The 24,509-nt window shown below is 34.9% G+C and overlaps 1 protein-coding gene across 1 annotated transcript in view; it reads right to left on the bottom strand.

Moving 5' to 3' along the window:
- Positions 1-24,509, bottom strand: part of AGTPBP1 (ATP/GTP binding protein 1) — a 180,075-nt gene that overhangs the window by 5,829 nt on the left and 149,737 nt on the right. Inside the window, 3 exon segments of the mRNA XM_036856416.1 lie at positions 17,068-17,182; positions 17,185-17,227; positions 21,177-21,353. Coding sequence (XP_036712311.1) covers positions 17,068-17,182; positions 17,185-17,227; positions 21,177-21,353 — 335 coding nt within the window.

The following is a 24,509-nucleotide window of genomic DNA, read 5'->3' as shown; positions in this document are numbered from 1 at the left end:
GAAGGGAGTTACAGAGATGTGACCCCCAACAGTTCTGACCTAGAGGTATTTGACAAATTCTTAAAATACACAATGCAAGAAGCGGAAAAGCAAAGCAGAAAGCAGCAAAACAAATAAAACAGAAAATAACAGAATTTTTGGCAGTCTTGTGGTGCTAAGGAAAGGAGAAACACTGGGCCTTCAATTGTGACCTCTGGAGGGCTACAACTTAGAAAGGGGGGAGGCATGAACCGAGAATTACACAAGCTTCATAAGTTTTGCAAACCCATCTCAAGTCAGCTCAGCTCCTCACTCAGCTGGGGCGATCTGCCCTACTCTACGGCCTGTCGGAGGACAGAATTCATTCTTTGAATGAATATGTGCTCTTCTTATTCTGATATATTATATTCTTATTTTGAAGTCTCAAATAGACACCTATGTGAGAAGAATAACTTCATTCTTCCAAGAGGCTACCAAGAATTTAACACATAAGTATCTATAAATATATCTGGTCATCAAATGTCTTGTCCAGCTAAGTCTTAGAGACTACCGATGACTAACTTGACACCTACCTGAATCTCAATGATAAGGATGATCACTGCCTCCTCTTATGATAAGCCTCAAAGCTTTCATTATAGTCAAATCTGGCCTGTGGTCCTAAGTGCTCACTTAAGTCCCAGTTATTTTTCTAGATGATTTCAATTTCCTCTGTATTTGTGGGTACAACAGCATTTCACCGACTTAGTACAAACGCACAAATGGTTCACTTTTAGTTATAAGCAACTATGATTTCCAGGGGACTTGGAAGTTGTGATACTATCTTCAATTACATGGCATGATTTATCTGCCTAGAAAATATTCCAGTAGCAATTATAGCTATAAGAATTTTCTACGTGGTAGTAATAAACGACTCTCATATGCAAACCAGACTCAAATATGTGCATCACAGTCACTAAAAAGGAAGATCCATTTTTAAGATTAGCTTGATTAAATGGTAAACTGTACAATTAAAAATGATGCACATTAATATTAGCAAGCTTTACTATACTAGATATTGCTGTGAACATTTGGCCACAAATGATCTATATTGACAGAGACTCTCCTTGACCAAACTTGAGGCAGGGTCCTCTGAGTCCTCTTTCTGACTTGGCCCTGACCTGGGGCTCTGTCCTTAGTTCAGGGCTCTGCCTGCTTACTCCAGGTTTAGCAAGTATCTTGCTGAGTCTGTTAATCCCTTACTCTCGGTATCTGATCACCCTGGCCTGCTTTCGGCAAAAATTCTGTCATGTCCGTTTAGTCAGAATCTCCCTTACCCCTGATGTTTACTCTTAGCAATTTTCCATCCACAAATCCCCACTCTATACCTCAGCTATAAATCTCCACTCTTCCATACTGTATTCAGAGTTGAACTCAACTCTCCCCAACTGCAAAACCCCACCGTAGCAGTCCTCCTGAATTAAGTATGCCTTGCTGTTCTTTAACAAGTATCATGAATAATTTTTTTTTCTTTAACAATATTAATTTAATTTTCTCGGAAGAAAAAGTTCTTATATATTTACAAATAAACACTAGATTCACGTAAAGAAAGTGTGGATAATATGGAGGTTACTGTTTCATTCTAATGTTAATAGTGTGCAGCAATCAATATCTTTGTATTACTTTACCAATAACGTCCAGCTATCCTCTCTTATACTTCTAGGGACGGGGTAGGACCTTCAACCAAGAACATTATGATGTTAACTGGTCCACAGACCTGTACTCATTTCCTATACCTTAGTAGAAATGTACTCTACATTTATCAAAACACATCAAATTAGATTTTTAAAGAAGCATTCACACAAAATAGAACTAATGTTAAGCATGTTTTACAGGCTTTCTTCAGCTTAAGTCCCTATTATTTTATTAGTTGCATTAGGAAAAATTTCTCATCAACTTTTCTTATGTCTTTGTTATGCACAAAAAGGAATTAAGTAGTGATACATGGATGAATCTCAAAACAAAGGTAACTGAAAGAAGCCAGACACAAAAGGTCATATATTGTATGATTCCATTTATTTGAAACATCTAGAATAGGTTAATTCATAGAGGCAGAAGCAGATTAGTGGTTGCCAGGGGCTGAAAATGCTGCTTAATGAGTATGAGGGTCTCCTTCGTGGGCAATTAAAAAAAGTTTTTGGTACTAGACAGAGGTGATTGGTGGTTGCAAAATATTGTAAACAAACTAAATACTATTAAATTGTTCACTTTAAAAATGGTAAATTTCATGCTGTGTGAATTTCACCTCAATTAAAAAAAACAGGTCCAAATACAGTTTGATTATAAGATAATAAGTAGGCTTCATTTAAACACGGCTATATTTTTTATTACAATAAACACTGTATAGAGTTTGGTATTTTTCAACTTCACTTTCCCATAATGTTTCAAACATACTTAAACTTAAAACCATATGCCTATTATCCTGAATTTAGTCACCATCACAATTTCCTAATGAGAAGTATTGTTAAACGCTTTATCAGTTCTCAATCCTTTAAATGAGGGTCACTGAGAATACTGCTTAGTTCAGGTAACAGGTAAAATAAAAACACTTTTGCTAAGTTCAAAAACACTATAGAGCTGTGTATGGTCAGGCCACTCAAGATGGCTGTTCTCTTGCTCCGTGTACATCCCCCACTCAAGGAGTGCCTGCCTCACCCACACCCTACTGGCATGACTGACCTTCCCTCTTAATCATAGAGCCTAATAAGCAACTTGCCCCACGCCCCATCCTCCCACCCCTACCCCCAGCTTAGTGATCTTCTACTCTTCAGATCAGAATGGCTCCACCTGCTAGTTTATCAAAGGGGCTGTGAGGGACAGGCTCTTCTGCTGGTTTCCCTGGTAACTGGTGAGCCAACCTGATGCCAATTCTCTGTGTCACTGGTAACACCCACCCCCCACCACCCGTAGCGAAGACTGCGGCCACGTCCTGCCTGCTCTTTCCAGGACCTTGCATCAGACATGTAAGGGTCACTATCCAATAAACCAAGGATGTTTCTAGCTGTCTCTGGGCTCGCTCTTCGGTTTTAAGGCTGGGCAATTACAAGGCTTGCAGGCCTGTAGGGTGCAGCCTAACAAGCTTTAAGTTTTTAAATGAGTTCTACCAACATTCCCAGCTTTGACCTAAAAGAAACACACCCCCTAGGAAAGACATAATGCAGACCTAAGTGTTGTATGAAATGGAATTTTTATTACACAACAAATACAATTGGGTAAAATTAAAATGATTTGTGTGTGGCAATTTCCAACAAATGCCCTAAGAATATAAACATAATTAATTTTCAAACCACAGGCTTCACTGAGAAGCAAGTTCTGTAACTTATGATAAACACAGTGGACCTCAAAGGCCACTAAGATGATGGAAAAAAAATAACTTTTTTAAAAAGGATAAACCCATAAAAAAAGAAAACTGGAGAGGAGATAATAGCAAAGAAGAGATATCAATAAAATGTTGGAGGATGGAGGAAGATGGATGAAATTAGTAGGCTTGAGTTCCAACTTCCTCCAATTTGCTGAGCATCTACAGTAGGGGAAGCCAAGGAAAAAATGCCGATTTGTATTACAAAGCCCTAGAACAGTTCAGGAATTGAAGATAATGGTTATATGGGGAACTGAAAACAGAATTGGTTAAAAGGTATTATAAAGAGCAATTAGATCTTTAGATCCCCTTGCTTGGGCCATGCCCTAGTTCAAAGAGATGGAAAGTTGACTTTCTAAAGACTTTTTATCAGAGAGGCTATTCACTTAGGGCAAAAGGCAGAAGTGGGGTAAAGGTGAGAAGAGTAAGTGAAAGTCTGCTCAAAATAAGTCCTACTAGGCTCCCAGAATGCTGGCTTATGCACCTGGGCAATATTTCTCAATTTTAAAAAATCATCCTCCCTAGTTTTTTTTAGAGTTTTTTTCCCCCTAATCCCCCCTTAATTCACTACAATTAAGAATTAAAAAGATAAATTTCACATCAGATTAGACTCAGCTAAAGGAAGCACAGGTGAATTAAAGGTTGGTTAGAAAAAATATCCAGAAAAAAGCAGATGGACAGAAGAATAGAAACTTATTCATGACAGTAAAAGACACAGAGGACATAGTAAAAAGGTCAAACTTAAAAGTAAATGGAGGGGCTTCCCTGGTGGCACAGTGGTTAAGAATCTACCTGCCAATGCAGGGGACATGGGTTCGAGCCCTGGTCCAGGAAGATCCCACATGCCATGGAGTAACTAAGCCCATGCGCCACAACTACTGAGCCTGTGAGCCTAGATCCCATGCTCTGCAACAAGAGAAGCCACCGCAATGAGAAGCCTGCGCAGTGCAATGAAGAGTAGCTCCCGCTCACCGCAACTAGAGAAAAGCCCAGCAACAAAGACCCAGTGCAGCCAAAAATAAAATTAATTAATTTAAAAAAAAAAGTAAATTGAGTCCCAGAAAGAGGGAGATAATGGAGCAGAATCAATGTTTGAAGAGAAAATGGCTAAGAATTTCGCCAAACTGATGGAAGACATCAAGCCGCAAATTTAAGAAACCTTGTGAATCCCAAGCAAAATAAATAAAATCACATCTAAGTTAAACCCCTAAATAACTAAAGACTAAGAGAAATTCATAAAAGCAACTTAACCTTAAAAGATAGATCACGTTCAAAGGGGCCACAATCAGACTAATGGCTGACTTGACAACTCAGTGGTGGAAGATTGAAGACAATAGAATGATCCCTCAACATGCTGAAAAACGTTTCTCTATCCAAAAAAACACCCCTCAAAAATGAAGGTGAAGACTTAAGAGTATTCTTTGAGTAGAAGAAAAATGACCCCAGACAAAAACTGATATGAAGAAAGAAATGAGAAAAGGGGCGGGGAGTGGCGAGGCAGTAAACGTGTGGTGAGATCCAATGACTGCATAAAACAGTAATAACAGCTACAAAGTGTAAAATGCTCATAGTATACTCTATCTGACAACAGTAGTACATATATTGAGAGGGGGTTAAATGGAGTTAACATATGAAGGATCCTATATTGTCCCAAGAGATAAAAATTCACATTTATATTGAGCTTGAATATAAATACGAATATACATTTATATAATATAAATGTAAAAAGTTTAGTTTAAATAAATCAAATAAAATCCTTTTAAAAACACAGGGCAAGTGGAACAAACAAAGCAAATAATAAGCAGGTAGATTTAAATCTAAATATGTCAATAATTACAATAAATGTAAATGAACTAATGTTCCAATTAAAAGATAACTGTCAGACTAAAATTTTACAAAAACAACTATATTCTGCTTACAATATATTTACATATAAAGAGAAGGTTAAAAACAAACACTAAATAAAAAGAGAGCTAGTTATAGCTTATATACATATAATACCAACATGGTTAAAGAATCTGTCTGCTTTTTAATATAAAGTCTTATATTCAGAAGTTTTAAAGCGTTCCAAGTAAAATAATTTTATAGATCGGTAGTTTTTATGCTTTGTTCAACTTCTAATTGATTTTTAGATTCCAATTATTGTTTATAAAACTAAAGTATCTTCTATTAAATGAAGCAATGGTATATATACTAAATGGAAAACCTGGGAAATTATTTTTCGTAATTATCAAAGATTCACTTTGAATAAGTCTCTTACCTTTTTCTTAAGTTTATTTAAACAAACTCAAATGCTATGTGCCAAATACCAACGGGTTTATGGTGTTGTGAAGACTAATTATTTGTCATCTATAAATGAGTTACTGATTACCTTGACAAAGGCATTTAATGTTTACTATTCTTGCCGCTGCAATTATTCCAAGCTTACTTGATATAAATTGCCTATAGAAAATAAATTAGTTCACAACAAATAGATACTCTACCTTGAGAAACAGTTAAACCTGAGGAAGATAAAATTAAATTGAGGGCTACTATGTGGAATAAAACCATCCACATTGTACACAGAACACAAAAGCATAAATTGAACAGGGGAAGATGGGTTTTGAAAGATTTTTAAGGGTCAACTCACTAAAAAAAATGGGAAGAACTTAATTCATTCAGATGATATGTCAGGTTTACATTAAGACCAGGAAACAGAAAGTTACCCAGGACAAAGAAAGGATCCAGAAGAGTACAGACAATAAAGAGAAAAGGACAGGAAGGTAATCTTAGTAAAAGTAAGTGGTTCCTAGTTCCATCTCTAATACCATCATCTGCCTTTTTCACTCCAATATGGAAACGTGGCTTCACCTGCTTCTGATTCCATATTCAATCATCAAGACCTCTCCATTGCCACCTGATACTGTCTCCTCAAAACAATCATTGCCACGTTACCTCCTTATTGAGCCTCCTCATCCTCCTCTCAAACATGAATGATTCCAGTTTCCTCAAAGGTTTTCTTGCCTCTACCTTCCCAGCTTCAATCAAATCTTTACATTATTTTCAGGCAAAAAACACCAATTAGCATACTCCACCCAGTGGCTTCAAACTGCCAACTGCCTAAAGGATAAAGTCTAACATCCTTACACTGATATTTAGGGGTACTGTAAGACCTTTCCCCCAACCAACAAGCAATCCAACCCAATCTGAATCTGAAATCTTATGTAGCAACCTACCACTTCCTCAACTCAGTATGTGACTGGTACTATGCAAGGCACCATTAGACAGTGTTGAAAGGCTTAAATATGGTCCCTGAGGTTAACTAGGAAGTTAGCTAGGTAAGGTGTGACTGACAGACTTCTCTCAGAAGCTGGTTTAGACAAATACATGCTTTGAGATCCTTATTATCCTTGCTCTAACCACAGAGCAATGATAGATAAAATGGAAAACAGGAAAACAAAAAAGACACAGATGCATACAGAAACAACATAAACATCTCCTTGGACCAGTAAAAGCATAGAGGCACAAAAATAGGTCATGGGTCTCCTGATTCCAGGTCCAAGAGCAGGCAGCAATAGCTCCTTCCAAATAACAGGAGGGCTTAAGTGTCCTAGAGCCAGGGAATTAAACCCAGACTCATGGCAATCGAGCAGCTGGAGTGAGGCTTCCCACTTTAGAAAGGAGGCTGAAAAAATAAGGCTGAGACTTCTGCCTAAGGTTAAGATTTTATAAAGTTGCAATTATTAAGTCAGAAAAAAGGAGACAAAGCAGCAAAGTCAGAACCCTCATGAACACAGTCACTTGTCCAGCAAAATCCCCAGTATCGTTGAAGGATGGGAAGTAGGAAATACAAGACTAATAAAATGCTAGTGTAAGCTAATATAAGCTTGGACTGGAGCCTAGAGAGGGCCAGGTAGAAGCAATACAAAATCATTAAGGGATTAAGGGCAAGACTTGAAAGAGCTGGCGGTTTGGGGGAAGCTCTCATTTAATATGACCTTGCAAGTTACAAAACTCTTGAGAAACCGTGATGAGCTTACCAACACAAAAATAATGGCATAATCTACAAATGACTATGAAAGTGTTTAGGGTCTTCAAAGAAGGGAAGAATAGTAGCCATAAGAATAAACAAGGAATCATGAAATTAAAAAATGCAGAAATGAAAAAGAACCAATTAGATGTGAAATATATAATCTTTAAAATAAAATACTCCCATGAGATAAACTTTAGACCAGAAACAACTAAATTTAGTGAATTATAAAATGCTACTGAAGAATTTACCTAGACTGAAAGAGATAGAAAATGTGAAAAAGTTGTTAAGAGACATGTGTGGAGAACACATAGAGAAGCTCCAGTGTAGGAATTCTGGAAGAACAGAATAAAGAATTGTCAAAGAAGCAATTTTCAAAAAAAAAAAAAATGGTTGAGATTTTTTCAAAATTGAAGAGTCCTCAAATTAAACGTACATATTAAGTGTCAACCAAGGTATATTCTTTTTAATATACCACTCCTAAACACAATGCACTGAAACTGAATAGCACTGAGGATAAGGATAAAACCTTAAACAAATGGAGGCATAGACATTTTGATAGAGGAAAAAGCAAATGCAAAGACGCTGGGATGATAAAAAGATTTTCATGTTCTAGAATAGCACTACTCAAGGTATGGTCCACAAATTCTTTGTTACTGGTCCATGGCAACAAAAGCCTAGGAATTAAAATGAAGTGTTCAGAAACTTTTACAACAATTTTACATAAAATTATGTGTCTGGTTACTCTAATAACAGGAAATTGGAGCTTATATTTGCATTCCTTGGGGTGCCCTCTTCCATTTGTATAGTACTTCATTCTTACTGTATTTTATTCAATTACCAATCCATAACAAATTGGAAAATAAAAACTAGACCTTTGCTAGTTTAGAAGCACTGTCATAAAAACTATAAGGATGGTCAGTGTGGTTTGGAATGGTAAGAATACAGAGAGAGAGTAGGACAAGCTAAAGGGGAGAGACGAAAGGTATAGATGGCTCATCTGGACCTCAGAGACTCTGATAATGGATATAGGCCATATATGTGGAAAATAACTGAAGGACTTTAAGCAGGGACAGTGACCACTTCGTACAAAGAAACTGGAGGATACAAAAAAGTAGGGAAAGACCAGTCAGAGGCTATTGGAGTAGAGCAGGCAAGAGATGATGGCAGCCTGGACCAGTGTAATGGCAGAAGTGGTGGAGGAGAAATAGAAAGATCTGAGAAATATTTTGGAGGGGTGAAATCAAAAAGCCCCCAAGATGATGGATTGATTAAGGGTAAGGGAGAGAGAAGGAGATGCCAAGAATAAGATTTCTTACAAGAGCAATTGGGTAGAGGGAGGTGGGATACAGATGAATGGGTTTGTTTGGGGGAGAGGTAGGGGAACAGAACTCACAAGTTGAGTTTTAGAGAAGTTAATTTTGTGTCCAAGTGTACAAAATCAAGTCGGAAGCTGGATACGTAAGTCTAGAGCTCAGAGAGAGGTCTGGAAGATTATATGTATTTTGGAGTTATCAATACACAGATGTATTTAAAATCACTGGAATGAGTATCATTTATGGAAAGTGTGTAGGTGAGAAGAAAAGTTGAAAGAGGAGAAAAAGCAAAGAAGATAGAGAAGGAATACTCAAAGGAAAGTTTTTTGAACACCACAGGCCCTTTTTTGGCCTCAACAAATAAACCCAAATGATCTGTGTTACATTTACTATAGCTTTTATTTCCAAGGTAATTGTTATCAGTGATTGCCAATGCACAGCAAAACTAAAGGATGATTATCAAAAGCTAGGAGAAAGAGGGAAAGGTGAGAAATATGTACAACTTCCCCTCCCACCCATTTTACCAATAATTGCAAATAATGACAAGAATTTACAATGATTCTTGAAAAGTTTCCAAGAAGCAATAAAAAGGACACAGCCAAATGAGTAAGCAATCATTATTAAATAAGATTTTAAAATCATAAATGACAGTAGCTATGAGGAAAAGAGCTTTGTCAGTCTTGGTGGTGGGGGAGCAGTCTTAAAAGCACTAAGTATATACCAATAATTCCATCGGAAACTTTGGAGCTAGCTTGTTTCATCTTCAGCCAACAATCAGAACCTCTCTCATTCCTCCTTATTCGCTCTACCCGTATTAGAAACCAACTAAAACAAAAGAAAATAAGAATAACAGAAATCTACATTCAAGAAGCAGCACTTTGAATAACTGGACACCAGTAGTATACATTAGAAGTATCAACCTCAAAGAACAACTCCAGAAAGCTCTGCAGTCACCTTTTCCCTCAACTTACCATAATACCTGGTGCTTACAATACAGAAGTATTACACTAGCATAAGCTTCTAAACATTTTGAATTTTAATACATCCTGCATAGGATATCAGTTATCATTCCTTGCTTAAGAACATATACAGTTACTACTTCTCTTCTATAAAATCCACACTAACCTTCCCATGAAACTGAACACCTGCTCCCGTAATGCCTTCTTCAACATTAGCTTTTCTGAGCTCCAAGCAATCCTTTCCACCTTACCTAAATTAGTCTACTTCTTATTGCCAACTTTGTTTCCTTCATGTTAGCTCCTATTTCTTTACCAAGCCTCATTTACTATCTTTCAAGTCCTAGCCTAAAACTTACTAATTTAAGAAATTTATTCCACACAAATCCAGGTGATTTTAAATTATTTACTCAGTAACTTTTTTCTCAGTATGTCTATGTAATTTTTAAATTTTGTTTTTTTAAATATATTAATGTATTTTCTGTATTTTTTATAATCACCATCATGCCCCTTCACAAATGTAAATTGTGCTTTTTCTACTATACTATCAGCTCCTTTCAGAACACTATCTTTTGGGGAATAACAAAAGTATGAAACACAACGAAGAGCACGTGCCATGAGACCATTCTGTCAGGCTGGGAGAGGGTGCCTGTCCTAACTAATGTGCAGAAATGAACAGAGAGTCATAAAAATGAAGAATTAGGGGAATATGTTCCAAACAAAGAACAATAAAAATATCCAGAAGCAGATCTTAATGAATAAAGGTAAGTGATTTACCTGATACAAAGTTCAAAATAATGGTCATAAAGATGCACACCAAAGTTAGGAGAGTAATGCATGAACAAAGTAAGAACTTCAAAAAAGAGATAGAAAATATTAAAAATCCCCAAACAGAAATGATAGAACTGAAGACTACAATAACGGCACTGAAAAATGCAATACGATGGTTTCAACAGCAGACTAGCTCAAGTGGAAGAAAGGATCAGCAAACCTGAAAACGGCAGTGGAATTTTTTCAAACAGAGGTGCAAACAGAAATAATGAAAGAGTGAAAATAGCTTAAAATATGCATTATAGGGGTTCCAGAAAGAGAGGAGAGAAAAGGAGGCAGAAAGGTTATTCAAGGATTAATGGCTGAAAACTTCCCTGACTTGGGAAAAGAAAGAGATGTCAGACAACTGGATCTAGGAAGCCTAGAAAGTACTAAAAAAGATATATCCAAAAGGACCCACACCAAAACACATTATAATTAAATCATCAAAAGTTAAAGACAAGGAGAATCTTCAAAGTAGCAAGAGAAAAAGAAACTCATTACATACACAGGAACCCAGATAAGACCATAAACAGATTTTTCAGCAGAAACCTTGCAGGCTAGAAGGGAGTAAGATGATATACTCAAAGTTCTGAAAGGAAAAAATTGCCAATCAGGAATACTCTACCTGGCAAAGTTGTCCTTCAGAACTGAAAAAGAGATATAAGTTTTCCAGATAAACAAATGATGAAGGAGTTCATCAACACTAGACCAGTCTTAAAAGAAATGTTAAAGGGAGTTCTTCAAGCTGAAACAAAAGGATACTAATTAGTAACAGGAAAACATGAAAGTATAAAACTCACAGGTAAAGGTAAATATATAATTAAATTCAGAATATTCTAATATTGCAATGGTGATGGGTACATCACTTATAAATCTAGTTTACAGGTTAAAAGACAAAAGTATTAAAAATAAATGTAATTACAATAATTTGTTAATGGATATACAATGTGAAAAGATGCAAATTATAACATTAAACAAAATGTGAAGGAAGGGGAAGTTTTGGTATGCATTTAAAGTTAAGTAATTATCAGATTAAAATAGACTGTTTATATTTAAAATGTTTTATGTAAGGGTAGCGGCCTTGGCAAAAAAGAAAAACAAAATGTTTTATGTAAGCCTCAATGCACTGCCAAAACCTATAGTAGATACACAAAAGATAAAGAATTCAAAGCATACCACTACCGTAAGTCCCCTACATACAAACGAGTTCCATTCTGAGAGCACGTTCGTAAGTCCAACAAAACTAGTCTAGGTACCTAATTAGCACAATTGGCTATATAGTACTGTACTGTAATAGGTTTATAATATTTTTCACACAAATAATACATAAAAAACAAACACAAAAAATAAAATATTTTTAATCTTACAGTACAGTACCTTGAAAAGTACAGTAGTACAGTAAATCAGCTGGCATACAGGGGCTGGCATCGAGTAAACAGGCAAGAAGAGTTACTGACTGGAGGAGGGGAGAGGAGAGGTGAGAGATGATAGAACTGAAGGATCATCAGCAATAGAAGACGGAGGGCAAGCTGCAACTTCACTCATGCCTGACGCTGATGACATAGGTTCTGGTTACTTGCTGGATTCAATTCTATCTACCCTCTTGAAAAAATGATCCAGGGATGTCTGGGTAGTAGCTCTTTTTTTCTCATCATAGATGACACAGCAGCGCTGGTTTGCATTCTGAACGGCTGCTGCAACCTTTGTGTACTGTTCTACATTCAGCTCCTGTGCCTCAAAACTAACAATGCCTCCTCAAATAAAGAAAATCCCCTTGCCATTTCCTGTGTCGTGAATCTCTTTGGTTCTTCAGTTACTTCCTCTTCTTCTTGTCTCTCTTCGTCCTTTCTCTGGGTCTCCAATTCCATCAGGTCTTCATTAGTAAGCTCCTCATGTTGCACAGCAAGGAGTTCAATGAAGTCATTCCCTTGCAGATCTAGCTTGAAATAAAGATACTGTACTACTGTACTCTATACAGTACTATACAGTAAAGTACACAAAAGCACAACCACTTGTAAAGGATGCACGCAGACGACAATGTACACCAGACACATGAACTAACTTACATGATTGGACGTGTGAACACATGTTTCCATCTTTGAAAGTTTGCAACTTGAAGGTTCGTGTGTAGGGGACTTACTGTACAGAAAATTATCAAATCACAAAGGAAGAGAGCAAGACAGGAAGAAAGAAACAAAGGAATTACAAAATAACCAGAAAACAATTAAAATGACAATAGTAGGCCTACACCTATCAATGATTACTTTAACTGTAAAGGGATTAAATTCTCCAATCAAAAAACGGAGTGGCTGAATAAATAATAAAAGAGACCCAACTATATGTTGCCTACAAGAGACACCTCAGTTTCTCAGTTTTAAGGACACACATCAACTGAAAATGAAGTGATGAAAAAATAAATTCAATGCAAATAGAAACCAGAAGAAAGCAGGGGTAGCTATACTTATACCAGAAATAAAAGACTTTAAGCCAAAGATCAACAAGAGAAAATAATAAGGTCATTATATAATAATAAAAGAATTGGACTTCCCTGGTGGCGCAATGGTTCAGAATCTGCCTGCCAACACAGGGGACACAGGTTTGACCCCTGGTCCGGGAAGACCCCACATGCCACAGAGCCACTAGGCCCATGCACCACAACTACTGAGCCTGTGCTCTAGAGCCTGCGAGCCACAACTAATGAGCCCGTGTGCCACAACTACGGAAGCCCGCGTGCCTAGAGCCCATGCTCCACAACAAAGAGAAGCCACCGCAATAAGAAGCCAGTGCACTGCACGAAGAGTAGCTCCTGCTCGCCACAACTAGGGAGGAAGCCCGCATGCAGCAATGAAGACCCAATGCAGCCAGAAATAAATAAACAAATAAATAAATTTTAAAAATAATAATAATAAAAGGATCAATTCATCAGGAGGATATAACAATTGTAAATATTTATGCACCCAACATAGGAGCACCTAAATATATAAAGCAAATATTAACAGATCTGAAGGAGGGAACAGACAGCAATATAAGAATAGCAATGAACTTCAAACACCCACTTTCAACAATGGATAGGTCATCCAAGACAGAAAATCAGTCTAAAAACAACCACTGGAATTAAACTACACATTAGACCAGACAGACCTAACAGATATATAGAACATTCTATCCAACAGCAAAAGAATACATAAACACACATGGAACATTATCCAGGGTAAATCATATCTTAGGCTACAAACAAGTCTTAATGAAGTTAAGAAGACTGAAATCATACTAAGCCCAACCACCATATAAAACTAGAAATTGATTGGGAATTCCCTGGTGGTCCAGTGATTAGGACTCCGTGCCCTCACTACTGAGGGCCTGGGTTCAATCCCTGGTCAGGGAACTAAGATTCCACAAGCCGTGTGGTGTGGCAAAAAAAAAAAAAGAAAGAAAGAAAGAAAGAAAAGAAAAGAAAACTAGAAATCAATTAGGAAAACTGGAAAATTCACAAGTACGTGGAGATTACACAACGTGTTCCCGAACAACCAATGAGTGAAAGAGAAATCAAATAATATCTTGAGAGAACTAAAAATGGAAACACAACATACCAAAACTGATGAGAGGCAGCAAAAGCAGTTCTAAGAGGGAAGTTTATAACAATAAATGCCTGAAAAAAGAAAGATCTCAAATAAACAACCTAATTTTACACCTCAAGGAACTAGGAAAATAAGAACAAACTAAGCCTAGAGTTAGCAGAAGGTAGAAAATAACAAAGATCAAACAGACAAATGAAATAGAGACTAAAAAGAAAAAAAAGATCAATGAAATTAAGAGCTAATTTTTTTAAAAGATAGAATAGACAAACAGCAAGACCTTCCAAAAAAAAGAGAGAGAGAAATTATAAATGAAACAGGAGACATCACATCAGATACCTCAGAAATACAAAGGATCATAAGAGACTACTATGAAAATTATATGCTAACAAATTGGACTATCTACAAGAAATGGATAAATTTCTAGAAACATAGAACGTACCAAGACTGAATCATGAATTAACAGAAAATCTGAACAGACCAATTATTAGTAAGGAGATTGAATCAATAATCAAAAACCTTCCAAGATAACCCCAAGACTAGATGGCTTCAATGATGAATTCTACCAAACATTTAAGCAAGAAATAATAGCAATTATTTTCAAACTCTTCCCCAATTAAAAGAGGAGGGAACAATTCCAAATTCATTTTACAAGGTCAGCATTACCCTGATACCAAAGTCAGAGAAGAAATTTTAAAAACAAGAAAATTATTGGCCAATATCCCTGATGAACTTAGATGCAAAAATCCTCACTAAAATGTATTAGGAAATCATATTCAACAATACATTAAAAGAATCATACATAAACCATGATCACCTTGCACCCTGAGATGCAAGGATGGTTCAACATATGCAAATCAATCAATGTGATACACCACATTAACAAAATGAAGGATGAAAATCATATAATCATCTCAATAGATGCAGAAAAGCATTTGACAAAATTCACCATCCATTCATGATAAAACTCAACAAACCAGCATAATAAAGGCAATATATGACAAGCCCACAGCTAATGTCATACTCAATGATGAAATACCAAAAGCTTTTCCTCTAAGATAAGGAACAAAACAAGGATGCCCACTCTCACCACTCTTATTCAACACAGTACTGGCTTGAGCAATTAGGCAAGAAACGGAAATAAAACGCATCCAAATCAGAAAGGAAAAAGTAAATTTTCTCTATTTGCAGTAGACAAGATATCATATAGAATTCCTAAAAACAGCACAATGTTAGAAGTAATAAATGATTTCAGTAAAGCTGCAGGATACAAAATCAATATACAAAAACCAGCTGCATTTCTATACACTAACAATGAAACATCAGAAACAGAAATCAAGAAAACAAACTTACTATAGCATCAAAAATAATAGTTAGGAATAAATTAACCAAGAAGGTGGAAGATCTGTACACTGAAAACTGTTAAGACACTCTACTCTTATGTTCAAAGCAGTATTATTCACATAGTCAAAGTATGAAAACAATCTAACTGTCCATTGATGGATGAATGGATAAAGAAAATGTGGCATATAGATATACAATGTAATATTATTCAGCCTTAAAAAAAAAAAAGGAAATCCTTTCATTTGCTACAGCATGGATGAAACTGGAGGGCATTATGCTAAGTGAAATAAGCCAGACAAAGACAAATACTGCATGGTGTCACTTACATATGAAATGTTTAAAAAAAAAAAAAAAAAAAAAAAAAATTGGAACAACTCAGAAACAGAGAGCAGGAAAGTGGTTGCCAGGGGATATGGGACAGGTGGAGGAGGCAATAGGGAGAGGTTAGTAAGAGTGATACAAACTTTCAGGTGTTGAGATGAATAAGGTCTGAGGAAGTAATGTATAACATGGTGACTATACTAGATAACACTGGATTGTATGATTGAAATTTGCTAGGAGAGTAAAACTGAAAAATATTCCCTCACACACAGACACAAAGGTAAACATGTGATGTGATGGATGGATATGTTAATAACTCAATGGGGTAAATCCTTTCACAATGTATACATATACCAAATCATCACAGTGTACACTTTAAATATCTTACAATTTTATTTGTGAATTTTACCTCAAAAAGATGGGGGGGGGGAAGAATACATGAAATAACTTAAAAGTAGGCTTCTAAACATCAATGAGAACAACTTTATTTATACTTATTTATAAATAAATATATTTATATTTATTTCCATTATCGTTTAGCAAGTGTTTTGAAATATAGAGAATGCTGAGGATCACTGCCTAATTATCACATTATATAAGAATCGAGTTCTAATTAATGTTTTACTACACTTAAAACTACTAAATTGATATATATATATATATAACATAGCTTGGTAATAAATTAACAAATCTGATGTCAATGTCCAACAATAAAAATCATGTAGATTCTATAAAATGGGACTATTCCTACCCATATGTATCAAACTATAAAATGCTAAACTCTGGTACTCTGATTAAGAATTGTGATACTAAATTATCTCTGAGACAATAACTGATCAAATTTTACATACACTGAATTTTAGGAGCAAAAGTTTACCTACTCAGAAGGATACTACTTGGCAGATGTAGTTATATTTTCAGAGGGATATTAAATTAGCTGTTTCTAGTAGATGTAACCAGAAGGTGATTGGAAAGCCATCTGATATGTGTAGATTATCAACAAAATAAAATTTCTTTTGAACTATGAATCTTGGCTCCAAGCCTTCTAAATTTACATATTATCTGATATAAGTAACTGTTTTCCACACTGCTTATTTTTAAGTTAAAAGTAAATCATTAAGATCACTAAAACAGCATTCCAAACATAAGGATATTTCATTAAAATTTTATCCAAATACCAATGTTAAAAGAAGCAAGACTTATGTATATTAATTCTAAAAATGCTCCTGGCTGTCAAAAATCTCTGTGCCTTTCCTCTGCGTAACTAATTTAATGAAGTTTAACAGTATACTACCGTATAACAATATAAAAAAACAGTATACTAACCATATAACAAAAGAATAAAACAAGTATGTCTTACCTAGTTACTTTGCAGCTCGATTCAATCAAGTCATTTTCAAAGTCAAGCAGGCTAGAAGGCAGATTATATTCCAGTGGGGATGTCAGTCTTTTCAAACGCAATAGACCAACACAAATTTTGCTCCCATCTCTTCCAATTCTCGAGTACCAATCTGTAAACCCTAAAAATAAAGAAATAATAAACATGTAACTAGGACATTTGCTATCCTCTGGCTGTATCTCACTAAAATTACATAAAATGAATTTGTAACTATATTAATAAATAAAGGCTGGCACTTTGTTAGTAACCTAGGACTCATAAGCACAGTGTCTTAACAACATAAGCTCATTTTAAGTCACAAAGGAAACTGTCTTAAAAAACCGTTTCTAAAATGTCTATGCTCATTCACTGCGTGAAAATTATTTTCACCAACACACTGGGGAGGAAAAAACAGATAAACATCTTGTGGTTAAGTTATTCTTGGAGCTCATGGGTGAAATTATATTTTTACGAGATCTTGCTAGTACTTCTTGTAATCTACTACTTGTATGCCGATGTTGAAATATTATAGTGCTACAATCAAGGCTCCAATTTGTATACTTGAACATTACTTTATACATACTTTTCCTGAATGATAAAAAGAAATTGCTGAGTAAAAAAACAAACAAAAGAAGGTAACTATGTCAAAAATAATCAGATGAATCTAAGCTAATGAGGCAGCAGTAAAATAAGTTCTTATGTTCCATGTCAGATGACAATGCCCATTTCAAAGGCGGTCTACTAACGCAAAAACAAAATTTTACCACAACCCTTTTTTAACCAATAGTTTCTCAATAAACAATATAAGGTTTACCAAAAGTTAAACATTACCAAATAAAAGGATAAAAATGGACTGTAAATCAAGATGCTGCTTATCATTTAATTTTCAGATAAAAATGAATCTCTAAAATAAATGCAATCCTTACACCAACAAAGGTTGCAGGTGTAGATGAGAGCAGACTAGACTTTCAATGACCAAACTAAAAGCACACAGTAACTGAAGAGAGAAATTATAAAAACTGTTATTTACTCTATGTAACACATGCCTTCATAATAATGATTGACTGATTGTTTAAATAGCTTGGCCATCTCCAAATATTCTAAGAAATGTGACCTAACTGACTTAGAAAATGTATTTGCCTTCTTAATCTAAAAGCTTTAGAAAGGCTATGCCTCTTTCTGAATTAGCTCATCAAAAATAAAAATAAAGAATATTTGAAGCCTAAAATTCAGTAATATAAGAACATTCTTGAGGGTGAAGAGATTTGTTTCTTAAAATATTATTAGACTTACACAACTTATTAGCTAATATTAACAAGTTTGTAAAGTATACGTTATGTGTGGGGGGGAGGATGGGGGTATATGGGAATTCTGTAGTTTCCACTCAATTTTTCTGTGAATCTAAAACTCCTCTTTAAAAAGTTTATTGGGACTTCCCTGGTGGCACAGTGGTTAAGAATCCGCCTGTCAACACAGGGGACACGGGTTCGAGCCCTGGTCCAGGAGGATCCCACATGCCATGGAGCAACTAAGCCCACACGCCACAACTACTGAAGCCTGCATGCCACAACTACTGAAGCCCACAGGCCTACAGCTCGTGTTCCACAGCAAGAGAAGCCACCACAATGAGAAGCCCATGCACTGCTATGAAGAGTAGCCCCCGCTCGCCACAGCTAGAGAAAGCCTGGGTGCAGCAACAAAGACCCAATGCAGCCAAAAATAAATAAACTTATTTTAAAAAGTTTATTAATTAAAAAAAACTTTAAAAAAGTATACGTTATGATCAAAGCACTGAATTTTAGATGTAAAAAACTTAGCTTATTATTAGTAATAAGACATACTCCTCTCCATAGTTTTAAATCAATGTAACTCTATCAACGGAAATCACATAAAGTACATATATGCCAATGTAAATCGTATAAAAGAGAAATGACTATATATTAGGTATTCATTTTATTTTTAAGATTTTATAAAGTAATTTTTAGAAAACTCGTCTAATGTTTTATGTTTCAAAATATATTTTAGCAATTTTTTAAACGTGGTTTTTTCAATGACTAAATAAATTTATCAAAACACAAAAAGAACATTCAAAAAAATCCAATGAAAGTCTATCAGTAGAATCCAAATATAGTAAGAAAGTGCTACTATTATTATGCAACAGATGATTTCAAGGGGCATGCAAGTCTCAGCTTCCCTGACTTCTTCTCTCCCTACTCCCAGACACCAGTTTCACAGACACTGACGCTTTAACTTACCTTCTCCAGCTGGACTGCATCTCTTTAAGAACAAAGAATTTATAGTCTATTTCCCTAAATCATAGGAACTACCTACGGTCCTTTACAAAAATGACTGTCAAGCTTTTTTCCATCCCACACACTTACAGTTCACTAAAGCAATGATTAGGAGGCAGGGTTTGTGGGCTGGAGTGCTCATGCTCCTCTCTTACCACAATCGTGCCTTTGGTAGTCTAGAAAACACTGTTTTACAATATTTGAAGAGATTTCAAAAGATAGCACATTTTGGAAGAATAGTATACTGTGGTCAACGTAAATCTTAGGGAAGAGTCACTCTACAGAAAGTACTGAAATTTCACTAAGTTCTACCCATCTAGGCCCCCAAAGTTTGAACGCCAGTTGCAAAATCTATACAATTTTCTCCCAGTTTGTTACAGACTGGAAAAATCATTTAAGCTTTCCATTTGAACATTTTGGCATCAATCATAATATGTTTACATTTTTAATACTAACCAATTGGAAGATTTTTAACTCTTTCTAAACATAAAGTTATAATCACTTTTATGTGAGGTATATGAAAATCACTATGAGATTCAGATTCCTCTTGCCCATGTCAAAAAAACAAAACACAACAAAACAGAATGAGTGGAATAATTAGCATGACACCTGAAAAGCTTTTTGTGGCAAGGCAAGAAAAATAAATATCCGGGTTTACAGTTGCTTACCTAAGGTCCAGTTCATTGCCTTTTAAGTTCTCAATCTTTTGTGGTACATACATACAATGGAATATTACTCAGCAATAAAAAAGAACAAAATAATACCATGTGTAGCAACATGGATGGACCTAGAGATTGTCATACTGAGTGAAGTAAGTCAGACTGAGAAGAACAAATATTGTATGATATCACTTATATGTGGAATCTAAAAAAATGGTACAAATGAACTTATCTACAAAACAGAAATACAGTCACATATGTAGAAAACAATCTTATGGTTACCAGCAGGGAAACGCGAGGAGGGATAAATTGGGAGATTGGGATTGACGTATACACACTATTGTATATAAAATAGATTAACTAATAAGGAACCACTGTATAGCACAGGGAACTCTACTCAGTACTCTGTAATGACCCATATGGGAAAAGAATCTAAAAAAGAGTTGATATATGTATATGTATAACTGATTCACTTTGCTGTACACCTGAAACTAACAAAACATTGTAAATCAACTATACTCCAATAAAAAATTTTTTTAAAAGTTCTCAAACTTTAAAATTAAAAAATTCAAAGTCACCTAACATTTAATTACTCTTAAATTTCAAAAATAAAGTCTGAACTCATTGTTTCCCATAAAAGCCTATGGTACCACAGAAGAGGAGTCTTAGAAAAGAAAAAAAAATTAGTGAAGGAATATGCATTTAAAAGTCACACACATATAAAATCTAAATTAAAAAAATTTTATAAGTAAGTGTAATGTGTTTATTTCTAAATGCATAAAAATATATTTACATCCAATGAATTAAAATTATAGAACATTTTATTAATAATGTACTACTTGCACAGCTCATTATAAATTACTAACTTATTTAAATGTGTATTACAGCATGCTTTCTTAAAAATTATGACTGTAAATAGACTCAACCAAGATTTCATAAGGATCCAAAGCAAGCTATTTAGTTCAGAGAAGTAAAAAAAACAAAAACTGTTCTTAAGATCGCATATAATTCAATTCCATTATTGCAAGTTACATTTAGCTCAGTATAACAAACATATCATTTAATACATACTTGAAAACTACTAGAGCATATATGGAAGACTTGAAATATTTTTATGGCTGGAAGTCCTGAGATGTTTTACCTTATATTTTCCCTGATCACAGCCACACAAAGTACTCTCCATGGTATAGCTTCTTTGTACTCCTATCTCTCTCCAAACTACAACACGTGCTGTAGATTCTTTAGATTTTTCTACTACGAAGCTACAGCTGCTCATGCAAAATGCTGGGGCAATGTGGCTCAGAATCTTAGGCAAAGTCTGCAAAGATAAGAATGATAAAATATTTCAACAGCTTTCTTTTTTTGTCATTTAAAATTATTTTAATTTCTAAATTTTGAAAAATTTTTATGAAAACAGTCATTAGAGCAGTCACGTGGATCTTCTTCCTATATCCCTTGCTATTCAAAACACTGAAAGAATCCTCTTACTAAATTAGACTTTTCTGCTTTCCTAGACAAATATTAATCAGGAAATAGAATGAACGAAAGGATAATATTCGTAGTAGCAACCAGTAAGTGGAATAAAACCATGTAAGAAAACCATGTTTTAAAATACAAAGAAAAACATATTTCAAAAAATGAAGAAACTTTAGTCATGAAGATGGCTTGACTAAGAGATTTAACACTGTAAACATCAATCAACCCTAAATGAAACAATAAAGCTAAGACACTCACAGTCTAAATGCCCACAACATTTCTGCAACTTAAAATTATTCTCAGGTTCACATGAAAATGAAATATAGCAGTATACCCTGGGGAATTCTGAAAGAAAAGGCTATGACTGGAGAAATAATCTGACAGATAATTACATATCTAACAGTTAAATGATGATACTGGTATAGGAATAGATGCATCTTTAGAAAGAGAGTTCAGAATTAGAACCAAAGGTATTTGTTAAAATTAGTATTATTATTATTGAGGAACATTGATCATTCACAAAAAGCTGATACAACTGGTCAGCCACTGAGAAAAACCAGCTGAAGTCACTCTCCACTGAATTAACTCTAATTAGATTGTGAATTTAAATTTTAAATTAATAAGTTAAATTTTTAAATGAAACTACAAACAGTAAACATAGAACTCTACTTTTAAAATCTTAGAATGAGAAGTCTTTCTAAGCTTCAAAACCCAGAAGCTACTTTAAAAAAAAAATCAACAAATATGATAAAAGTTTTAAATCACTACATATTATAAACAAAAAATTTTAATATACTTATAAAGAGTATACTTATAAAGTTATTTTAAAAATAATAATTAGATACTTGTATAAAAGTAAGCAGAGAATATGAGAAAAGGCTATTTTTAAAAAAGAGAGAGATAATAATTGGCCAAACATAGAAAAAGATACTTGACCTCATATATTATAATTACAGATACACAAACTAAAACCATCAGATATTTTTTTCACCTGGCAAAGATGACAGTAAGATGTTTGGAGAAACAGCACTGTCATTCACTGGGGAGTATCAATTTGTACAATCCTTATAAAAAACAATTTGGCAATACTAATGAAGTGACCACCACCAAGGGACAGTGAACAATTTTGGTACAGTCGTACAATAATAACAAAAATACACAATGAACATCTTGTGTAGCTATCAAAAAGATGAAGACAGATCCAGATATGAGGACCTATGGCCAACAAACATTATGTGAAGAAAAAGTTGCTGTGGAGCGTTAAAAAAAAATAAAAACCACAAAAACTTGATATACTATGTTTATATACATCTATGAATGAATGTGCTTAGAGGTAAATCTCACAATACACATGGTGAAAGTGATTAATTAGTGATTAATTGAGAGAAGATGACTTTCACTCACTACTTTACATTTCTGGAGTGTTTCCATTTTTTAACATAACTCTAATCATTTTATTTATTTGGGAAAGGGGAAGAAGAGAGAGGACACCAAAAAGAAAATGTGCTTTGAAGTTTTGCTAAGGGGAGTGGTATGTTACTGAAACTTTTTTTTGGAAAATAACCTGGGGTGTTTGTTTAGGCATAAATATAGTAAGAGAGACACTGTGACAAAATGAAAAGCACCCAGTACGTAAAACAATAGATCTCCCTTCAGTCCTAGGCAGACCTCAAAACACACCCATACATGTGGAAACAAGGTCTGTAACAGATGGCTGTATAAAATCAGCAGAGGAAGGAGGTGCTGTTTAATAAATGGTGCTGAGACAACTGGTTATACATGGGGAAACTAAAATTAGACCCCCACATTTCATACAAAAATAAATTCCAAAAAATAAAAAAATAAAAATAAATTCCAAATTGATTAAAAATCTAAATGTGAGAAGCATTTTTAGAGGAAAAGCTTTCAGTTTTTCAAACTTGAGTATGATATTAACTGTGGGTTTGTCATAAACGGCCTTTATTATGTTGAGATATGCTCCCTCTATACCAACTTTGATGAGAGTTTTTAACATGAATGGATGAATTCTGTCAAATGCTTTTTCTGCATCTATTGAGATGATCATGTGATTTTTATACTTCCTTTTGTTAATGCGGCATATTACAATGACTGATTTGTGATTATGAACCATTCTTGCATCCTTAGAATAAATCCAACTTGATCATTGTGCATGATCCTTTTTATATATTGTTGGACTCGGTTTGCTAATATTTTGTTGAGGATTTTTGCATCTATATTCATCATAGATACTGGCCTGTAATCTTTTTTGTAGTGTCTTTGGTTTTGGTTATCAGGGTAATGTTGGCCTTATAGAATGAATTTGGGAGTGTTCCCTCATCTTCAATTCTTTGCAGTAGTTTGAGAAGGAGTGGTATTAGCTTTGCTTTGTATGTTTGGTAGAATTCCCCTTTGAAGCTGTTGGATCCTGGACTTTTGTTTGCTAGGAGTTATTTTATTACTGATTCAATTTCGCTACTAGTGATCAGTCTGTTCAGGTTACCTATTGCTTTGGCCAAAAAGTTCCTTTGGTTTTTAAGTAAAAATAAAAGACACATTTTTCATTTTCACCAAGAACTTTATTGAACAATGTATTCACCCTTTTGTTCCACTACCTTCTGCCATTTTTCAAGCAACTTTATAATTCCATCTTCCCAAAGCTTTTTATCTTTTTGAGCAAAGAACTGTTCCAGGTGCCTTTTACAGTCTTCCAGGGAATTGAAATTTTTTCCATTAAGAGAATTTTGTAAAGACCGAAATAAATGGAAATCCGAAGGTGCAATGTCTGGCGAATACGGCGGGTAAATCAGAACTTCCCAGAGAAGCTGAAACAGTTTGTGCCTGGTCATCAAAGAAACATGCAGTCTTGCATTATCCTGATGGAAGATTGTTGTTTTTCTGCTGAATTAATTCCGGACACTTTTCATCAAGTGCTGCTTTCAGTTGGTCTAACTGGGCGCAGTACTTGTTGGATCAATTGTTTGGTTTTCCGGTAGGAGCT

Source organism: Balaenoptera musculus, chromosome 6, assembly GCF_009873245.2.
Source record: "Balaenoptera musculus isolate JJ_BM4_2016_0621 chromosome 6, mBalMus1.pri.v3, whole genome shotgun sequence".
NCBI lineage: Eukaryota > Metazoa > Chordata > Mammalia > Artiodactyla > Balaenopteridae > Balaenoptera > Balaenoptera musculus.
The sequence above is the reverse complement of the archived record's forward strand: the minus strand, read 5'-3'. Positions and strand labels throughout refer to the sequence as shown.